Source organism: Canis lupus, chromosome 14 (assembly GCF_011100685.1).
Source record: "Canis lupus familiaris isolate Mischka breed German Shepherd chromosome 14, alternate assembly UU_Cfam_GSD_1.0, whole genome shotgun sequence".
In the NCBI taxonomy this organism is placed as follows: Eukaryota; Metazoa; Chordata; class Mammalia; order Carnivora; family Canidae; genus Canis; species Canis lupus.
Window position 1 is genome coordinate 81,048 of NC_049235.1, and position 19,495 is coordinate 100,542.

Here is a 19,495-nt window from a genome sequence, read left to right on the forward strand (position 1 = left end):
TTCCAGATTTTTCTTTGGCCCCTCTCTCAAGGCAGGACTGAGAAGGGTGGGCAATGCCACGAGCCTAAGACTCTGAGCAGGTCAGGCCGTTGGCCACCCCTTGCCCCCACACTGCTGTTTTCCTGTGGGAGGGGCCAGGCAGTGGGAGGAAGAGACTCAGGGCTTCTGGGTCCCAATGCAGAGTGCCTCCAGCCATTGCTTCTGCTGCTGCTGAACCAGAACTCCCTGCGCCAGGCGTAGTGCCAGGCACCCACAGTCCCTGTTCTCATGGAGCTCCGCCTGGTGGTTTCAGAGAAGGGGCATGGCACAGAATGTCCCATGTAGGGGGCAGCTGTGAGCACACGTGGCACAGAGTGTGGCACTGTGCAGGGGAGAAGAGGCTTGCTGGGCCCTGACCCCACGTGTCCAGGTGCAGACAGGGCTGGAGGGGAAAAGGAGGTGCATGCCAGGGCCTCTGTGGCCGTCGTCTGGCTGCAGGAAGCTAGGTGAGTACAGACTCCGCAGGGCCCGCCCTCAGGAAGGGTACAGGCCAAGGCTGCTGACCACAGGCCGAATGTCTTCTTCCTCAGGGAAGCCACAGACAGTTTCCCTCACCTAAAGTCAGCTGGGGCTGGGCCTCCACCACCTCTGCAGACACCTTCCCAGCAACACCTAGATTCGGGGTGGCTCGCATGACGGGGTGTGTGGCCTCGCCTGTCACAGTCAGGGACTGTGTGTGTGGAATGAGTGGAACCACAACCAGGATGACATATGGGTTTTCATCCTGCGCTCAGCCCACTTCAGCCTCTGGCTGGGTTCCCGCAGGAGGTCTGCGTCTGCACGGAGCAAGAGGGGCCGTCCTCCCGTGGTGAGGCCACCCCATCCCAAGGAGTTTATGCAGAGGGGAGCTGGGGAAGAGGCCAGCATGTGGGCTTGTGAGCAGCACCATGTCTGGCTTGCTGGGACCTCTGCAGGAGGCCTGGGCAGCCCTCTCTGTCGCCCCTGATGGTGTTTGCCAGCACCTGTGTTTTCACTGTCCCAGGGTGGAAAGTACAGAAGCAGTGGAGGTGGAAACCATGACTTGACATCTCAGAAATGTACTCCTCTTCTCCAGGAGCAGTGTTGGTAGAACGGGTGACCAGCAGGTGGCAGCGTCACCACAGCACCCATGTTTGCCTGGAGTCCCTGTCTGGAAGAACTTTCCAGAGACCTCCACAGTCATGTGAAGTGCCGGTGGCCCAGCCAGCAGCCAGCCACAGCGGTCTCCTGGGCTTCGGGGGTGGGGAATGACACAGGGAATGCCCCCTGGGGCGAAGCCATGCAGAGTCCATGTGTGTTCACACAGCATCTTTAAAGGACTCTTTACGTCCTGGAGTATTTCAGACATGAGGAGGAGCTAGGAGGCTGGTACAGACCCCGATATTCCCCTGCCTTGCCATTCTCATCGTCACAGCGCACACGCATGTGTGCATACAGCATCACTCTGTGAAGTCTCAGTTCTGTCCAGGTTCTCTCGCACTCACTGTCCAGAACCGCATCTGGAACCCTCGTGCTGGGGGGCGACTCCCTGGGCCCCCCTGGCCCTGACGGTCTTGACGGCCTGTAGGAGTGCTGCCGAGGTTTCCTATGTCTCCCAGTTGTGCTTCACCCGTGTTTTCTCAGGGTCCTGGGGTAATGGGTTTCAGGAAGATGACTTCAGAGCATAGCCCACGCGTGGCCTTTTATCTTTTTGGTACTTATTTTTGTCTCTGTTGTTTGCTGACTGCCATATTCTGAGAGAAGCCTTCTCTGGCCCCCTGATTAAGAGACCTCCAGTTACCTGCCCTACACTTGCTCTCGGCACTGCTACCCTCTGGTTGGCTGTTGTGCTTTCACACTGGGGCATGCGCTCTGTCCTCACCAGACACAAGTTGTCTCTTCATGACCACGTCTCCAGCACCCAGAAGAGGCCCGGGCATCCAGGGCCACACGTCTGTGAGACAGTAATACATGTCTGGGGCACTGATACCCAGTGCAGGACTACTCATTGAAGACTTGGGCTTCAGACAGTGGAGTTCAGTGCCAGGACGTGGCACCACACTGACCACAGGCACACCCCCCACCCGCATGGTCACTAGGACGCAGGCACCACACTGACCACTCGCAGACCTCCATTGGGTACTTAGAAATGGGCACCCCTTGACCCCAGCCGACCCCCTGGGAGCTGTGTGGCTCTCACACACTTGATCTCTTTCCAGGAGCCCCAGGTCCACGCTGTGCACTGTGTAGGTTTGAACATTTGCCAGTAAGTGGCTTTGGCTGTAGGCAGTTGGGATTGCTTACTTGCTCTCCGTTTCAGCTCTCAGCTCTGTGAAGGGCGTGGGCATTTTGTGATGTTTGTAGGGCTTCCCACCCCAGTTGTGTATGCTTCTGGGGCTGTCCCTGTGTAGAGTAGGTGTTTCCTTCCCTGTGTCACTGATGAGGCTTTTGGGTCCCAGGGACAAGGAGGAAAATCTGCCCGTGGCCAGATGGGCTTGGAGGGGTTCTTCTGTTCTTGGGGCAGGGCCGGTGGTTCTTGCTCTGAATCCCCAGTGAGGCCGGGATCTGAGGCCAGGGTCTGCGTCTGTACGTCAGGGGGCTGGAGTCCGCAGCTGCCCATACCAGCCCAGCTGTCGTTCCTGGAAAGTGAAATCATCCCTAAGTTCCCTTGAAGCTGGAACAATTTGTGCTGATTTTGTTTAACTGTGGTAAGTGATGACTTTAGAGGCAGAACCATTGTATACTGAAGTTGATTCTTTTTCGAAGATATTTCAAGGCATTGAAGAAACTGAGTCAGTGGGTCAGGGCTCAACACAGAGCACCCAGGGTGCCGAGCTCTGTGCTAGGCGTGATCCTGCTGACCCTGCAACATGTCATAACCGACACCCCTGACTTAGTGTGTTCCGTACTGAGAAATTCGCTATTTTGGCTTTCTAGTTAAGTAAAACCCCGTTTGTTTAACATTTAAAAAATGTCAGTATGTCCCTCCCGAACATAGGGGTATTGGAATGGAAACCAGAGCGGTGCTGAAGGAGCACAAGGGTGGGCGCTGGCATCAGAGAAGCTGTGGGGTGCAACACGTTGATACCAAAGCTGTGCAAGCTAAATGATGCCAGGACATGTGAGCGAAAGTTGCTGCTGATGGAATGGCAGAGTGGAGGACATCCGTGTATGTGATGTATTCCGGGGGGCGGGGTGCAGAGTGGGCAGAGCCAGTTGGCTGGGGACAGCGTGCCAGGGTGGTAGAACAGGAGTCCACGAGACAGTGGAGTGGAGTGGACACCAAGGAAGGAGGAGGTTCTGGGCTGAGTGAGGAGACCACTGTTTGTCATCACATCAGCACCAATGACTTGCTAACGTGTGCATGGATTGGCCTGTAAGACTAATAATAGCTGGTGGCACATGTTTGCTATTTCTGCCGTCATAGCTTCCAGCTAGCTCTGACGGCTTCTACTGCAGGCGGAACTTCTGCGGTACCTTTCCTTATGTAACATTTTAGTTGTGACACTTTAGATCACGTAAGGCCAAACAGTTGCATGCTGTGGAAAGTTCCTTACTAATTAAATCCCTTAGAAGCTGGAATAGGATGAGACTTTGGAGATTTTAGAACACAGGTTGTGAGATCAGTTTGATTGGTTGCAACCAGCTTTTATTGTTTTTGAAGAATGAACGAGAAAAGCAGACATCTGTGTGCATGGTATACAGTAAGGGCTTTGGTAAGACAGGTAGGGCTCCTGGATGCAGCTGCGGGTGTGGCGGGTCTCCGTGGGGTGCAGTCCTCACAGGCGCTCTGCGTGGGTGCCCGCCCACTGCTTCCCGAATGCTCTCCTCTGCAGGACCTTGAGAAGCCTCTCTCGTCCCCACAGCAGCCTGCGTTTATCCTGGGTGAGGCCACGCTCCCTTTGCTTAGCCAGGCACCCCTTGGGGAGTATCACTTCGTAAGGATTACTTCGAGGACTGAGAAGAGAGGGTATTTCTGTATGTGTTGGAGGTGGCTGGTCTGTGCCCCAGAAGGAGGGGCTTGTGCAGTTGGTATATGCTGGGGATGGCTAGCTGGGCCCCTTCCCTTCCTGACAGTGCATTCATCAGGCTGCTCTGCTCGAAGGAGCCTCTGCTCACCGCCTCCAGGGTCCCCACGTCCAGGATCCTGTTGGCCCTTCTGTGCCTCCTGTTCCACAGAAGCGGAGACGCGTTCTGAGGAGTTGGTGCTGGCATCCAAACAGTGGATTCTCATCCAAATGCTGTCTGCTTTCCAGCATCCTGATACATGAACGTGACCATGCTGTGTATCCGAGGGGCCTTGTAATATGGGGAAGAACAGGCAGTAGACCTAACTGATGCCCTTCCCTGGACCCTGTGGTGCCAGGGTTTGGTGAATGTCAGCTCTCTAAATAAAGGACGGTGGCATGCAGTGGGGGGCATGCAGGGCCTCTTGAATATCACTGCATCTCCAGGCTGCCCTTCTGCTCTTCCAGGAGCCTGCCCAGGTGCGGGTGCTGGGAACACCCCTGAGCAGGGCCCAGCCACGTTTAGCACTCTGACTCACCCCCCCACCCCCACCCCAAAGTGGCCACACCACCAGCTTTGCTTGGCCGAGCCAGCCGGCCATTTCCTGTGCTCTGGGGAACCGCAGCGCTCTGTGGGCTGACGAGATGGTGCCGCAGTTTCCAGGACCATGTTTTATGTGCGTTTCACCAGGTTCCGCAAGTGGCCTGTTGGATACTCCCCATGTGTAGCCCTTTCCTGAGAGACCAAATACACAGCCAGACCTGGGACATTGTCAGTGGTGCACTCTCTAACCAGAGCAGGGTAAGGAGGCAGCTTGGGCCAGGGTCCCAGTGAGCCCAGGCAGCCCCCAGCCCAGCTCCACACAGCAGAGCTCAGGAAGATGGACCCACCACAGCTGCCAGCCCAGAGAGAGCTGATGGTCTTAAACATCACTCCCTGTGAGGTTCTGCATGTTCGTGCGTTGTTCGCACCTCCTGGAAGATGTCACTGCTGTTTGACTTTCCATTCCAGCGTCTGGACTGATGGACCGTGCCATGCCCCACGAGCCCTGCTCAGGGAGCCAGGAGGGCCCGTCACTTCAGCTGCAGAGGAGCGAGCCGCTCGTCTCTGAGGGGGACGCCCAGGAACTGAGACAGGTAATGTGCACTCCCGGCACCACATGGTCCCTGCATGTGACATGCTTCCTCTGCCTGCCCATAGCTCCTCGCTGGGTGATGCTGGCCTCTCTTCTGCAGGGGCCTGTCACTGTGCCCCCGAGCTCTGTCTGCTCCAGTAGCTGGAGAAAGGAAAGAGCGGTGCCCATTCTGAGTCCCTGTGTTCCGTGGCACACAGACACTCCGTGCGCACAGCCCGCCTGCTGGCTGCTCTGCCTGTTGTACATGTACACGTGCAAGTATACATGTGGGCTGTGTGTGTGTGCAGGATATGCAAGCTCATATGGGCTTTCTGTGCATATACATGCGTGCATATGTGTGGTACATGTACTCGTGTGTACATGTGTGTGCTGTGCGTGTGGTGCCCTGTATGTGTTATGAGATGTACTGTGCCTGAGATGTGTACATGAGATGTACATGTACTGTGTATGTGCTATGAGACCCATCTGTGTACATTTGTGTGTTGTGACTTATAAGTGCATTTTATGTACATGTGCTCTGTGTACATGTACTGTGTGTTCATGTGTGCTATGATACCATCCATGTATACACGTGTGTGCTATTGGTGTGCTTATCTATGTCTTCATGTGTGCGTGTATTCTGCATGTATCTATGTGTCTGCTGGTGTGTGAATGTACTGGGTGTCCCAGTGTGTGCATGTACTGTGTGTATGTATGTTGTGTGTGCCACGTGTGCATGTTTTTCTGTGTGTGTGTGTGTTGTGTCTATGTGCCATGTGTGCATGTACTGTGTTTGTGTGTGCCGTGTGTGTACTGTGCTTGTCTGAGCATGTCTGTGTGCATATCCTGTGCATGTTTGTGTGCTGTTTGCATGTGTCTGTGCATGCCTGCATCTGTGTCTTGTGCATGTGTGTGCTGTGTGTACATGTCTATGCATCTGTGTGCACGTCCTATGTGTGTGTCTGTGTGCAGTGTTTGCGTGTCTGCATTTCTGTGTGTGCCTGTCCTGTGCGTGTGTCTATGTGCTGTGTGTGCATGTCTGCGTGTGTGCATGTCTGCATGTGCACATCCTGTGCATGTGTCTGTGTGCTGTGTGTGCGTGTGTCTGTGTGTGTCTGTACATGTCAACGTGTGCATGACTCCACAGGTGCACATACAACTGAGAGTACTCACTCATCCCAATGCTCTCAAGGGCTTGCCACCAGATTCTTGCCACTTTTTGTCCGGGAAGTAGAAATTTAAACAACATTTGCTAGAAATACTTTTAAATTGTCTTCCTGTGTTATTGCTGGACAGTACAGTGTTTTTTCCTTTTATTTTTGAGTAGTTTTGAAGCAGATACCGAGTGTCACCTTGTTCATCAGCATCTCAGTGCACTTCTTTAGAACATAAAAGCTGTTAAAAGCCCTCATGCTATGCTGCGCTAGCCTTGGTTTGTCAGAATCCATTGTCTCATTCAGGGAGATGTGCTTGTTGGTTTGTGAGAGAGAGAATGTGTGTGTGTGTGTGTGTGTGTGTGTGTGTGTGTGTTCAGCTCACAACCGTATGAGGCCTGTTCCAGCTGCTCAGCAAAGTGCTTCTCACTACATAGCTTCCCTCTGTCCTTTCCGTTACCTTCACAGTCTTTTTGTAGCAAAAACTCAGTTGTTTCTCTGTGGAGATTTTGGTTTGCTTCTTCCTGACTCAGTTTCCCTGGTTCATAGCTCGAAGTTTAGTCATATCCAGGCTCTGGTCTAAAGAGGTTGTGTCATCCCTGGCACCACACACTTCCACCAGGGCACATAGGAAGACCATTTGTCTTTCAAACCTGTTTTTAAAGAAAAAGGCTGGGATCCCTGGGTGGCGCAGCGGTTTGGCGCCTGCCTTTGGCCCAGGGCGCGATCCTGGAGACCCGGGATCGAATCCCACGTCGGGCTCCCGGTGCATGGAGCCTGCTTCTCCCTCTGCCTATGTCTTTGCCTCTCTCTCTCTCTCTCTCTCTCTGTGTGTGTGACTATCATAAATAATAAATAAAATTTAAAAAAAAATTTAAAAAAATAAAATAAAAAGAATTAAAAAAAATAAAAAAATAAAAAAAATAAAGAAAAAGGCTTACTGACATGTCAGCCTAGGCATAGCCTCCTTTAAACTTGGCCATTTCCTTTCTGGAAAAAAAGTGCTCATCTTTGCTATGGGATATTTTAAATATGCATGATTTGTCACTCTTTCCCTGGGTCTAACTTAGTCACTTTGAGTAATGACCACGGAAATGCTGCTTTCTAGCTGCGACCAGCAAATGCTGCAGGTTACCGACTGAGGTTTTTGATGCACATATTGACTCCAGAATATGGCTTCAGGACTTGAGAAACCCCCATCCTATAAGGAAACACTCCCATTCTCTTGAGAATGGATGCGAGCCCACACACCTCAGGCTGCTGGGATCTGAGACCCTTCTCCCACCCTCGTGTGAAGCTGTCCTGCCGCTGTGTCAAGACCAAGACAGGGACACAGCTTTTTGATGGGAAATGTAGGGATTTTATGTTAATTCTGGTGATGGCCATGTAGTGTGAGAAGGCCCTTCCAGTTTCACACCAGCAGCCTCTGCCCTAGAAGCCAAGATGGTAGAGGTCATGATGAAGATGCCAGCAGCTGGGAATGGAATGAGCTTCCTCACCCACCTTCCACGTGAGAGCATGTCTGTGGGGTTGGTCCTGAGCATCATCAGCAGCTTAGTGAGCCCTGTGGTGTCCGTGCTGGGAACAGCAGCTGCTGTGCTGAGTCAGGACGTTGGCCACAGGGTGGGGACGTGGTGACCCTTGAGTGGTGAGCCTGGGGAGAGCCGCTGCGGAAGAGCAGGGCTTCACACCAGCCACCGGTCCTTCTCCCTGCAGGCACCCTGGGTCCACCAGAGAACGTTTTCTGGAGGTAAAACACATGTTTCCTATTTAGAGAATTCTTAGCTGTGTAGCTGAAGCCCCAGCGTAAGTAGGAATGAGGTAAATTTCTGGGGAAAACAGAAATGCGAGAACCACTCCTCCCGTTCAGCTGTGGTTTCTGTGGCAGATGCGATTACCGTCCTTACGTGGAAATGGGTCTCGGTGACTTAGCCCACAGTGGATGCTGAGAGACGCGGCTGGTGTGGTTGCCCCAGGACAGAAGGGTTCTGCACCCTGTGCCAACTACCACTGCACGTGGGCCCCGGAGCAGCCCTCACTGCGGCGTCCACTGTCCATGGGGAGGGCCTGTGGTGGCAGCAGCCAGGCCAGGAAGCAGATTCACTGGGATAGGTTTGGCAGAGCGCCCTGAACCGTGGCTCCCATCTGAGGTGCTGACCTCTCCTCGCTCGAGCTGCTGCTTGTTTGTCACCAGATCTGTGTCCACTGCCAGGTCCATGCAGTTTGAGGTTCCATCAGTCACCCTGCTCCCCAGACTGTCCATCCTGACCTTTCCCCCCTCTCCCCACCCAAGACCAGGATGAATAGTGAGCACTGCCAAGGGGCTCCCCTTAGGGGCTGCTGACCTTTTCCATAGTGGGGGTGCGGCGTGTGGACTGGGGCGCAGGTCACGGTTCCCACAGCAGGGGGTGCAGTGTGTGAACTGGGTGGGACTTAGGTCACGGTTCCCACAGCAGGGGGGTGCAGCATGTGGACCGCGGTTCCCACAGTGGGAGTACCCTGTGTGGACTGGGGTGCAGGTCACGGTTCCCACAGTGGGGGTGCCCCGTGTGGACTGGGGCACAGGTTACAGTTCCCACAGCAGGGCGTGCAGAGTGTGGACTGGGGTGCAGGTCAGGGTTCCCACAGCGGGGGGGTTATATGCTATTGTTTTCCTGGCCTGATACCAGTGCAAACACTGGCCATCACTTAGGCCCAGTTGGGCATCTGTTACTTTGTAAATTATTAACAAAGCTTCCTGAATACATCAAGCCTATGTCATCTGTTAAACCAGCAGAAGGGACTTGGTACCAGGAAAGAGGTGCTGAGTAACTTCTCACATCCATGGCAGGTGACATTTCGGGGAGCAAACGTCTATCAGGGGACCTGCCCTAGCTGGGCCGTCTGGTCCTGGCACTGGTGCGGCCCTGCTCTTGGCCCCACAGTCCCGGGTGGGCTGCACGCCTGCCCTGGCCCTGGCCCCCGCCTCTGGACAGCAAGGGCTCTGGGCAGGAGGGACCCTAGAACCCTCCACCTGCTGCACAAATGAGCACAGTGACAGGAAAGCTGACTCACAGGAGAATGTCATGCCCCACCTTATGTATTATCCATGGGTTTTCTGTACACTCTGCTGGTGAACTGCATCACTGGCAAACATGAGCTGCCACTGTGGACCCCCTCTCCAGCCTCTCTGTGGCTTCACGTGCCCTTCGTGCTCTCCTCTGGGATCCTAGACAGCCCATTGCGCTCTCACACGTTGGCTGTGGCCCCAGTCAAGAGCTGGCCCATGCTGTCTGTGGCAGTGGTGGCTCAGGTGGGGCTGGCAGGGCCCCTCACCCGCACTCAGAAAGGACAGACCTGGGCGGTGCAGATGCTTTCTGCCCCCTCCGCTGTCTCGGAAACATGAACAGGGCGGGAATGCCGGATAAGGAACCCGGGGTCTTGTCCATTGACAGGATTCCAGACGTGCCAGCGTCTGAGTGAGCATCTCCCAGGGCAGCTGCTGTGCTGTGCAGACAGAGGAGCACCAGGGCCAGGGGCAGACGACGCTTTCCCGTCTTCTCAGTCAGCCTAGACATGCCCCTGCCGTGTTAGGGGGTTTGGTCGTTTATTACTGAGTTGCCTGGCTGTTTTTTATTGTAGGGAATGTATATGGTGTAAACGTTGCCATCTCGCCCACTCTCAGTGTGTAGTTCAGTGGCACTGATCATGCGCAGAGTGCCCTGCAGTGCCACTGCCCCCAGACAGTCCCCTGCAGCGCCAGCCCCGTGCTGGCCCCTCCAGTCCTTGCTCTGTCATGTGTGTGTCCTTCCATGCTGGCCCCCCTCGCTTTGCACTGTGTTTTCAGAGCTCATCTGTGTTTCCTTTTCACAGCTGAGTGGATGGCCGACAGTTTGTGTGTCCATTCATCTGTGCCTGCAGTACGTGGTGCTGCTCTGAACATTCACACAAGAATCTGTGTGGGTCTGTGTCTGCTCCTTGGGGGCATATGCTAGCTAGGCGTGCAATTGCTCGGTCACGGGATAATTCTAGGTGTAGATTTTTGATGAGCTGCCAAACTCTTTTCCATAACGGCCATACCATTTTATGCTCCTGACGGCACGGATGTGGGGAAGTGAGTCCTCTAGCTTCATTCTTCTTTTTCAGGATTGCTCTGGCTCTTCAGGGCTCCATGCAATTCCATATGGATTTGAGCATCCGTTTTTCTGTTTCTGGGGGAATAAAAGGCTGCTGGAAATTTGATACTGCATTGAATGTGTAGGTAACTTAGGGGCGTCTTGTTGTCCTGCCATCCAGGAGCACAGCACATCCCTCATTATTTAGGTTGTCTTTAATTTCTTTCAATGCGATGTGTGGGTTTTAGGCCTTTACCTCTATTTGCTTGTGTTCTGGGCTGAGCCCTATTTGGATCCCATCGTGACCTGATAGTGGGCTGGTTTCCAGGGTCCCCCTACAGCACTGTGGGTCCTCACGTGCATGTGCCCTGACTGGACCTTGAGTTAGAGAGGCCCCTGGAGGCTGATCAGCCAACTGTGAGTGAGGGCTCTCAGGGTCTCGCAGTTAGGCTGCAGATCTTGAGGTGGGGACCGTGGTGGGGGCCTCCCTAGAAAAGAATCCTGTGCTGCTATCCACAGATAGCCCTTGGGGCCTCAAGGAATGCAGCAGAAGGGACAGGGTGGGACGTGGGGGTGGTCTGTATGTGCTGAATGTGACAGATTGTAGCCTAGAATGTTCTTTACAGCCTCCAGAGCTGTGGCTGTGCTGGAAGCCAATTTTTCCCTCTTTACCTTCTCTATAGCATATTAATGGCCCCAACTGGAAGAACTATTTGGAGTTGCAGACAGCTTGATTTATCCCAGCTCTGTTCTTAAATGGTTGCTAATTTCTCACTGCAAGAAAATTCACAGTTTTTCAGTGAGTCAGCTTAATAACAAGATCAGGGCAGACAGTCTAGCTAATACTAACCTCACTTTAGGTGCTTCGTATTAATACAGTAATACTCAGAATCCTGGAGCTTTATCATGAAGAACAACCAAACATTCTTTTCTTTCAGACCCTACATGAGGCCACCAGTACATAAAAGATGTTTTGGACACATCAAGGCCCATGCTTCCGTGCACCGCCACTCCCCTGCTGCCATTATGCAGTGATTCCACAAGGCTGGGCGCCCTGGGGTCCTGGTGGCACAGCTCGCAGCAGAGCTGGGCCTCCGACCCCCTGCTTCCCACATCTTGATGGCTGCTGTGAGGTGCATACATGGAGATGCATCTGCTTTGGTCAGCGGACCTCCTCTGCTGGATGAGCTGTTTTTCCGTTTTTATAAACAAGGTGGAAACATGTCCGTCTCTGCTCGTATCTGTGCTGCTGTCCCAAGATCTGTGGTGCCAGGAGGTAGAAGCTGTCAGGGCATGTGGCCAGAGCAGAGGAGAACGTAGTGATGTCTGCTGTGTCCTGGGGAGCACGTGGTGCCTCCTACTGCCAGCCCGGGTCACGGACACACCTGCACCCTGCCCGTGGAGAACGGAGCTTGCTGTGCAGACACAGTTGAGCACCTCTGCCCCTCCGGGCTGCAGATCGCTGAGTATTCCGGACCATGCCGGCACACATTTGTGTCTCACCTGTGCCTGTGTATTTCTTTGGAGTTTATAAAAGTCACTTTCTCCTCAGCTCAGTTGGACAGTTTCTGTGTCGGGTGGACGTGCTTGCAGAGATGGCTGGTCACCGGGCTGACTTACTGGTGTGGCAGGGGCTTGAGGCAGAGCCCAGGGACAGCCAGCTGATAGTTCAGAGGCTGGCGGCAAGACACACCGATGACTAGACAGCTTGTCATCCTGGGCCGCAGAAGTAACAACTGTGTGAAGGTCTGGCCAGACTTCCTGTTCCCCATTCTTTCCACCCCGTGTTATATGGCATGCACATGATGGCATTTAATTTCTCTCATTCATTCCTTAAAGAGAAAAACACTGGACCAGGACTTGAGGTTCCTACTTTGAAGACTTGCTCGGTGATTTTCTTTGCAGACTTGGTAGCTACGCAGATCACACGTGTTTTTGTAGTATTCATTTCAAGCGCAGTTTTGGCGGGTCAGCCGGGCTCTCCACAGGCCACAGAGGAGGGGTCTCGGTGAGACATTTTCAGAATCAGACAGTTCAACAGGAACGAGCCCGTGTTTACACAATAGACTCCATAAAATGCTCAACTTGCATAGGCACATCAGTTGGTCTTGCTCACGAAGTAAGTTGTGTGTCTGTTATCTCTGCATAGGAGGCACAGACTCCTCCCGCTGCTGCTGCCATGATAGGGAGGGGAGATGCCCACACAGGGGCTGGCATGGGGGACGGTGCTCAGGGGGAGGGTGTGGAGATGTGCTGTGAGGATACCACTCAGCAGCTTGCTACAACTTCACATAATAGAAGACCATATCTTGTTAATAATTCGTTATATTGATTCTATTTTGAAATGATAATATTTTTATTGAATTGAGTTAAACAGGATGCGTTCAAATTAATAGCACCATTTTTTATAGGGCACCTGAATGGCTCAGTTGGAGGAGCCTGTGACTCTTGATCTTGGGGTCGTGAATTCAAGCCACATATCAGGATGTAGAGATTACTTAAATAAAAAAATGCTTACTGTTTCTACTGTTGAAAATGTGAGCATTAAAAAATTTAAAGTCACAGGTGTGGCCCTCCTTATGTGGGACCTTTGCCATAGCGTCTCAGGGCTCCAAGAGCAGGCCTGGGGCTGGTGCCCTCCTCTCACGGCTCTTTGAATGGCTTGCTGATCCCTGGCAAGGGCCCTTTTGCCTTTCTAAGGAATGTGTGGAGTTCCTGTCAGTGTCACTGGTACTGTGACACCTGTCGTCCACGAGCTCATCACACCAGGGCCACACAGTGCACACTCGCTGCAGAGCCCGGGGTCTTGCACATGTCTCTCAGCCCCGTGTGTGCAACAGTTAGTGCAAGGGTTCACAGAGACATTACATGCCCTCATTAGGGATGACTGTGGATGAGAAACCAGGAAACAGCTGCGTGGATATGCACTTCTACCCCCAGTGTCATGTCCCCAGGCCAGCGTATGGGTATGGGTATTCACACAGGTGCCACAGCATCACCAGTGGTGCTTGTCATCTAGGCTCAGGACAGGTTTTACTTTCTTCTCTGGCCCCATGTCCTGATTTTCTATCTGTGGTGTGAGTCTCAGAACAGGACAGGACAGTGGATGCCCCGCTCTGAAGGAAGCATCTGTTGCCTTGTGGCGAGGCTGCACCCGGCCATCCACACAGCTATGGTGGTGACTGCTCACAGTTCAGAGCCAGGTGGTTCTGAAGGACACTACATGGTTGACAAGGACATGGAGGTGGTGGACAGTGCATGTGGCCTCATTGCCCAGCACAAGGCAGGGGGGTGGAGGTACCACTCATGAGTGTGAAGTCAGGTATAACCAAACATGTGGCCAAGGCCAGTCTCCTCAGGGCCATAATGTGAATGTACCTGCTGGAGCAACCTCATTAGAACACTGAAAGTACAGGCCAACTGGGAGGGGTCATTGAGCAGAGAAGACGGAGCGCGAGGACCTGCCTCACACGGTGGTGATGGTGAGCAGCGACTGTTTATTATGCTGTTTGGGCCTCAGCCATATGAGGTCATAGGAACGCGATGGAAAAGACCTCCTGTATTAGGTCATCTAGCCCGTCCCTCAGAGCTGACTGACCCCACAGTATACTTTCCAGAGCTCCGTCCAATTTTTCCAGTGACTCAGCGGCTCCCAGAGGGTGCAAAAGGCTGGTGTCTGAGCCTGCGACCTTTGGTCAGGATTTGTTCCTCCGCGCCTAGACGGAGCTCCCAGGGATGATGCTTGTGTGCAGAGATATGGGGGGTAAGTCCTGCCTATGTCAGGAGCGCCTGTGACTGCAGATGGCCCTAGCGCTCCTCACCACCGGGTCCCTCCTGCAGCGGAGCCCTTCCAGGACTTGGCGGGGGCGCCTCACATCCCACTTTATAGTTTTCACAGCTTGTTCACATTTGTGAGCTCATTGCAGCCTCACCATTCCTGAGGAAGGAGTTGATCTTACTACACTCCAAGCCACCTCCCTGCCTCCTCCCTTCCATTCCTCCTGTATCCGATGAAGCAGCTCTCTCACAGGGTGGGCAGCACAGGGTCACTTTGTGTGAATGCATAGGGAGTGTCACGCCTTCCCCTGGGGTGCTGTGTGGTCTCCATGATGACCGTAGGTCTCAGGCTGCAGTGTCCCTGGCTGTGCCTGCGACAGTGATCTCTGTGTGCGGCGTGGTGTGGTGCCAGTAAAGTTAGATCTGGGGCCCTTCTCATGCTCACCCAGGCTGCCCACACTGACATCCGTCCCTAAGGGACAGAGGCCTTTGACATGGGGAACAGGCCCCGGGCTCCTCTGATGATTCATGTTCTGCAGTTCCTTTGTCCTGACCTAACCAGTGATCTGAAACTTTCCCTAAAAGAGGTATTAACATTTATTGCAAGTAGTTGGTCATTAAGATCTCTCTTAAAATCTTTCCTTTTTGTTGTTACCTTGAGGATACTAAATTTTTAAATGCAGGCTCACCATGCATGTAGTTAAAGCACATTTCTCAATGCAAGTGGCCTCAGTAGGATTGCAGTAAAGTGGCTGCTCTTACCAGCGTATGAGACGTTTTGACATGTGACATGAGTCCCAAAGATGTTGGCCTCCCAGAGCCCTGGGGCCTATGCTTCCAGGCCAGCCCACCTCTTTTTACAGGGGCCCCACGGACTGTGCTTTGAGGCTGCTCCAGGCCTCGGGCTATTTGTATGTATCTGTGAAATGTTTCAAACAGGAAGAAAGGGATTTGGCTTAGTGGGTGCATACAGGTAATAGAGACAGTGGTTGGTCAGAGCCGGAGCCTGGTTGTGCCCTGAGCCAGCCCTCCCCTGCTATGTGGCTGGAACAGCAGTGCCCCGGGGCATCGTCAGGAGGGAGGGGGCTGGAGCTGGCCAGAGGGCAGGCTCCGCAGCCCTGGGGGTCAGTGCTGGTCAGCAGCAGAGCTGAGACCCAAACCCGGGATTGGAGGGCAGAGGGTTTGTCATCCCCACTGACTCACAGAATTTCCTAAGTACTGCAAAAGTGATGGAAAGAAATAGTGTCTATTTTTGAGAGCTTAAGAGAAGGCAGCCCCTCCTGCCATGTATGCTGCTCTTGCAGATCCTGAGGAAGCTGAAGAGTCTCGCACTGGACACTGAGACGGAGCTGGAGAGGCAGGATGACGTCCTGGACGGCATCACCGCAGCCATTGACCGGACCACCTTAACCATTGACAAGCATAACCAACGTACGAAGAAACTGACCTAGGACTGGAAAGCAGAGAGGTGACTGGTTCTGATGACAGTGGCTTCCCTGAGGACTTTGTCCTCAACACTTGCATGCTTCCTACATAAAAATCTGGGAAGTCGTCCCAGGGGCCAGTTAGTAGTTGGAGGCCCTGTGCCAGGAGCTGTGGGCTTGCCTCAGGGTGCAGGGCTGCTGTGATGTGATTCCTGCCATAATACAGGCAGGGAAGGGGGAGCTCCAGGAGAGGGAGGTCTGCCTGCAGATCCAGCAAGTCCCCCCAAGCCCCTGCCATGGTGGCCCTGCTCCCCCACTCCCCCCAGGCCCCAGGTCCCTGCTCCCCTGTTCCCCTACTCCCCACAGGCCCCAGCTCCCCTGCTCCCCCGTTCCCCTCAGGTCCCAGTTCCCCTGCTCCCCCCAGGCCTCGGCTCCCCCTTCCTACTGGAGCCCTTCAGAGGGTCCACAGTAACAGGAAGGCTCTTACCCGCACAGCTGGCTGCACCAGTGGCGGCTTTGCATGGCCAGCATCCCCCACTAGCTGAATTTTCATTCTTTCTCTGTTCTTGCTAGGTGTAAAAGGGCAATTTAAAAACTCTGTGAAAGAAATGTGCTGATTTTTGAATCTGCCTCACCTCTGTGGGCTGCTCTGCATGGGCCCCTCTCATGTCACTTCGTTCCATTCTTCTCTGGAAGACGGGCCTATGTCTTTTGCTTTACTGTGACCTCCAGTACGTCTGTAGGTCTTTCTGTGAACACCTAGAATATTCTTGTCCAGTTTGTAGCCAAGTGTGAAAATAATACATACTGCACCTCTTTTAAAAAGTGTTGATTTTTTTTTCTTTAACTGCTCTAGTTCTATCCAGAAACAAAAGAGAAATCATGGTTTAGAATATATTTTGAAGATGTGCAGTCATGCTGCTTTTTGCTTAGTTTTGGGTGTCTTAGTGAAAGGGCCCTCAGGGAAGGACGAGGCCAAAAGTGGGAGAAGTGGGAGACCCCTTCCCCTATCACAGCCAAATAGGCCACCTGCAGACTGCTTGCAGTAGCATCCAGGAGGGCTGTGCACAGAGACGCCTTAGGCCTTGCCAAGGTGTCCCTATCAGACTTGCACGGCAGGCCCGTGCTGACGTTCTGGGTCCTGGACGGTTTGAAGAGTGAATGGGCAGCACAGTGCTAGTTTTCTAGGGATGCTAATGAAATACCATAATGAGGGTCTCAGGACACCAAGCTCTGTCCCTCCCAGGGTCTGGAGCCCAGGAGTCTGCAGTCAAGGTGTCGTGGCCGTGCTCTCCACCTGGAGGGGCCCCAGGCATTCTGGGCTCATGACCATGTCCCCAGTCTCTACCTCTGTCACCACATGGTCATCTCAAATCTCCTTTTCTCATAAGGACATCTGGCTCGCCCTGAGCCAGGATCAGCCTTTGCATCGTGTGACAATTTCCACTAAGGTCTCATTCTGAGGTGTGGGTGGATGTGAATTTTGGAGTGCTGTGACTTCTGGAAGCTGACCTGTTCGAGAAGACACAGGAAGGGGCATATGGATGGCCCAGTGGTTGAGCACCTGCCTTTGGCTCAGGTCATGATCCCGGGGTTCAGGATCAAGTCCCGTATTCCCTCCAGCCTGCTTGTTCCTCTGCCTGTGTCTCTGCTTGTCTTCGTGTCTCTCATGAATAAATAAAAAATCTTCAAAATATTTAAAAAATATTTAAAAATCTTTAGAATCTTTAAAAAAAAAAAAGACACAAGAAGTAGCACTTCCAAAAAGTATCCTTCACAGGGGTCTTCTAATTCTTCACTTCTTGGTGAATTCTGTTCCTAGTCTCTAGCTGCATTATTTGGTCTGGACTTCCCAACCTCCGCTGCACCTGTCCCGTCAAGGTTTGACTGATGATGGTGTGTGAGTGGTTGCTCCTGACTTTTCCTGGCAGGATGAGGATGGAGCTTTCAGAGCTCACAGCCACTCCAGAGATCTGAGCCCCATGCAGTCTTCTGTCAGCTCATGCTGCTGAAGAGGGCAGGGAGGGCACAGCAGATGTGTAGATGTGTCAACAAGCACAGTCACTGAGAGGTTATGTACTGCCCAGAGGTGTTGGCTGGATGGTATCCTATGGAGTGAGGAAGAATGCTGGAGGAAAGGCAGCCCGTGCCCTGGGCCCAGGGCAAGTGCAGGTGGGCAGGCTGTGTGCCCAGAAGCTGCACTTGTCACAGCACCCCAGGAGTGACATTCCCAGACATGGAGCATATGGTTCTGAGTGACAGCTGTGCTCTGGCCTTACACTAGGGACTCAGAAAATGCACACGTGTGCCTACCACATGTACGTGCATGCGTGGTGTACACACACTGACCCCAGGCTCCTCAAAGTCTATGGGAAACATGCTTCTCAAGTATTTCTAAGGAGCAGGCAAAGCGAGGGCCGCAGACCCGTTGTCTTCTCTCACATCCCTGTGTGGAGAGCCCTGAGCAGCCAAGGGGAAATCAAACGTGCCCCACCCTTGAAGCTGTTGTGAATCCCCAAGGGTGCTGATGCCTTTCTGATCCCCTGAGGGCCTGAGGTCACCCCCTCCAGCTCCCCACCCCAGGTGCTCTAACTCTACCCCCCACTGCTCCCCACCCCAGGTGCTCTAACTGTATCTCTTACTACTCTTCCCTTTGTGTATTCACTCCTCCTCGTACTACTCCCTAGTGAAGCCTAGTTTTTGTAAGGTTTGCAGTGGCCTCCCCTGTGGGAAGTGTGTGGCATTGGGCGTGGCCACTGGAGGTTGAGAGATCCCGGTCCAAGCCCCAGCCTTGCCTGGGGCAGCCGGGGTCATCTGACTTGTCAGTTGCCATGCAGTGTGTAAGGAGCAATCTCGCTGGTGGCCTTATTTTCATGTCTATCATTGATGTGTGATTGGAACAATCTGACGCTCCTTATTTGCTTTCTGGCTTCACACATTGTTTCTCTGGGATTTGTGGGCTTTGTTGTTGTTTTGTTGTTGTTGTTGTTTTTTTTACTTGTACTGTTATTTTTTGTGATTTGGTTAGGAGCTCCTCAATGTTAAGGTTTGCATCCTTTCTGGGCATTAGAGGCTACACCAGTACCTCTGCCAGCCGTCATTCTCCGTACAGAAATCCTTATTTGCTAATGGTCAATCTAGCATGTTTCTATTAAGTTTGTTTGTAAGCCCAGCTAAAGACACTCCCAAAGTCGATAAATACCATATTTCTTAATGCTAGCATTATAGTGGACATGTGTCCTGCATTATAATGTTTTTCTACAGCCTGTATCTCTTCTTATAACTTTGATTGCGACATCTGTTATCAGTTAGAGAAGTGTGTTGTTACGGTTCGGTTTCTTTTGCTCTGAGGATTGATTTCAGCACTAATATGTACCTGTTTCCCAACACATGAACATTTCTAGATGGCTTCAATGTTTCAAAAAATATACCTCAAATAGATTGGTCCCATAAGACCAAAATGTAAAAATACTTCATTTTTAAAACTTATTTCGTGCATTTCCAGATTTTGTTCTTTGGCCCCTCTCTCAAGGCGGACTAGAAGTGGTGGCCAATGCCACGAGCCCTAAGACTGAGCAGGTCAGGCCGTTGGCCACCCCTTGCCCCCAACACTGCTGTTTCCTGTGGGGGGGCCAGCATGTGGGGAGGAAGAATCAGGCTTTGGGTCCCAATGCAGAGTGCCCTCCAGCAATTGCTTCTGCTGTGCTGAACCAGAACTCCCTGCGCCAGGCGTCGTAGTGCCAGGCCACCCACAGCCTGTTCCATGGAGCTCCGCCTGGTGGTTTCAGAGAAGGGGCATGGCACAGAATGTCCCATGTAGGGGGCAGCTGTGATCACACGTGGCACGAGTGTGCATGTCAAGGGAGAAAGGTTTGCTTGGGCCCTGCCACCCACGGTCCAGGTGCAGGACAGCGGGCTGGATAGGGG

At 52.9% G+C, this 19,495-nt stretch overlaps 1 protein-coding gene across 2 annotated transcripts; it reads left to right on the forward strand.

Annotated features, from left to right (window-relative positions):
• Positions 1-334: 334 nt before the first annotated feature.
• On the forward strand, positions 335-15,968 carry LOC119874502 (synaptosomal-associated protein 47-like). 2 transcript variants are annotated; one of them, XM_038556399.1, is made up of 3 exons: positions 335-485; positions 5,017-5,141; positions 15,449-15,964. In XM_038556399.1, the coding sequence occupies exons 1-3, from the start codon at positions 443-445 to the stop codon at positions 15,593-15,595; spliced, it is 315 nt and encodes a 104-aa protein (XP_038412327.1). In that variant the 5' UTR covers positions 335-442; the 3' UTR covers positions 15,596-15,964. The 2 variants fall into 2 exon arrangements, with proteins under 2 accessions (XP_038412327.1, XP_038412326.1); XM_038556398.1 differs by lacking the exon at positions 335-485 and adding an exon at positions 3,217-3,882 and having other exon boundaries at positions 15,449-15,968.
• Positions 15,969-19,495: the final 3,527 nt, after the last annotated feature.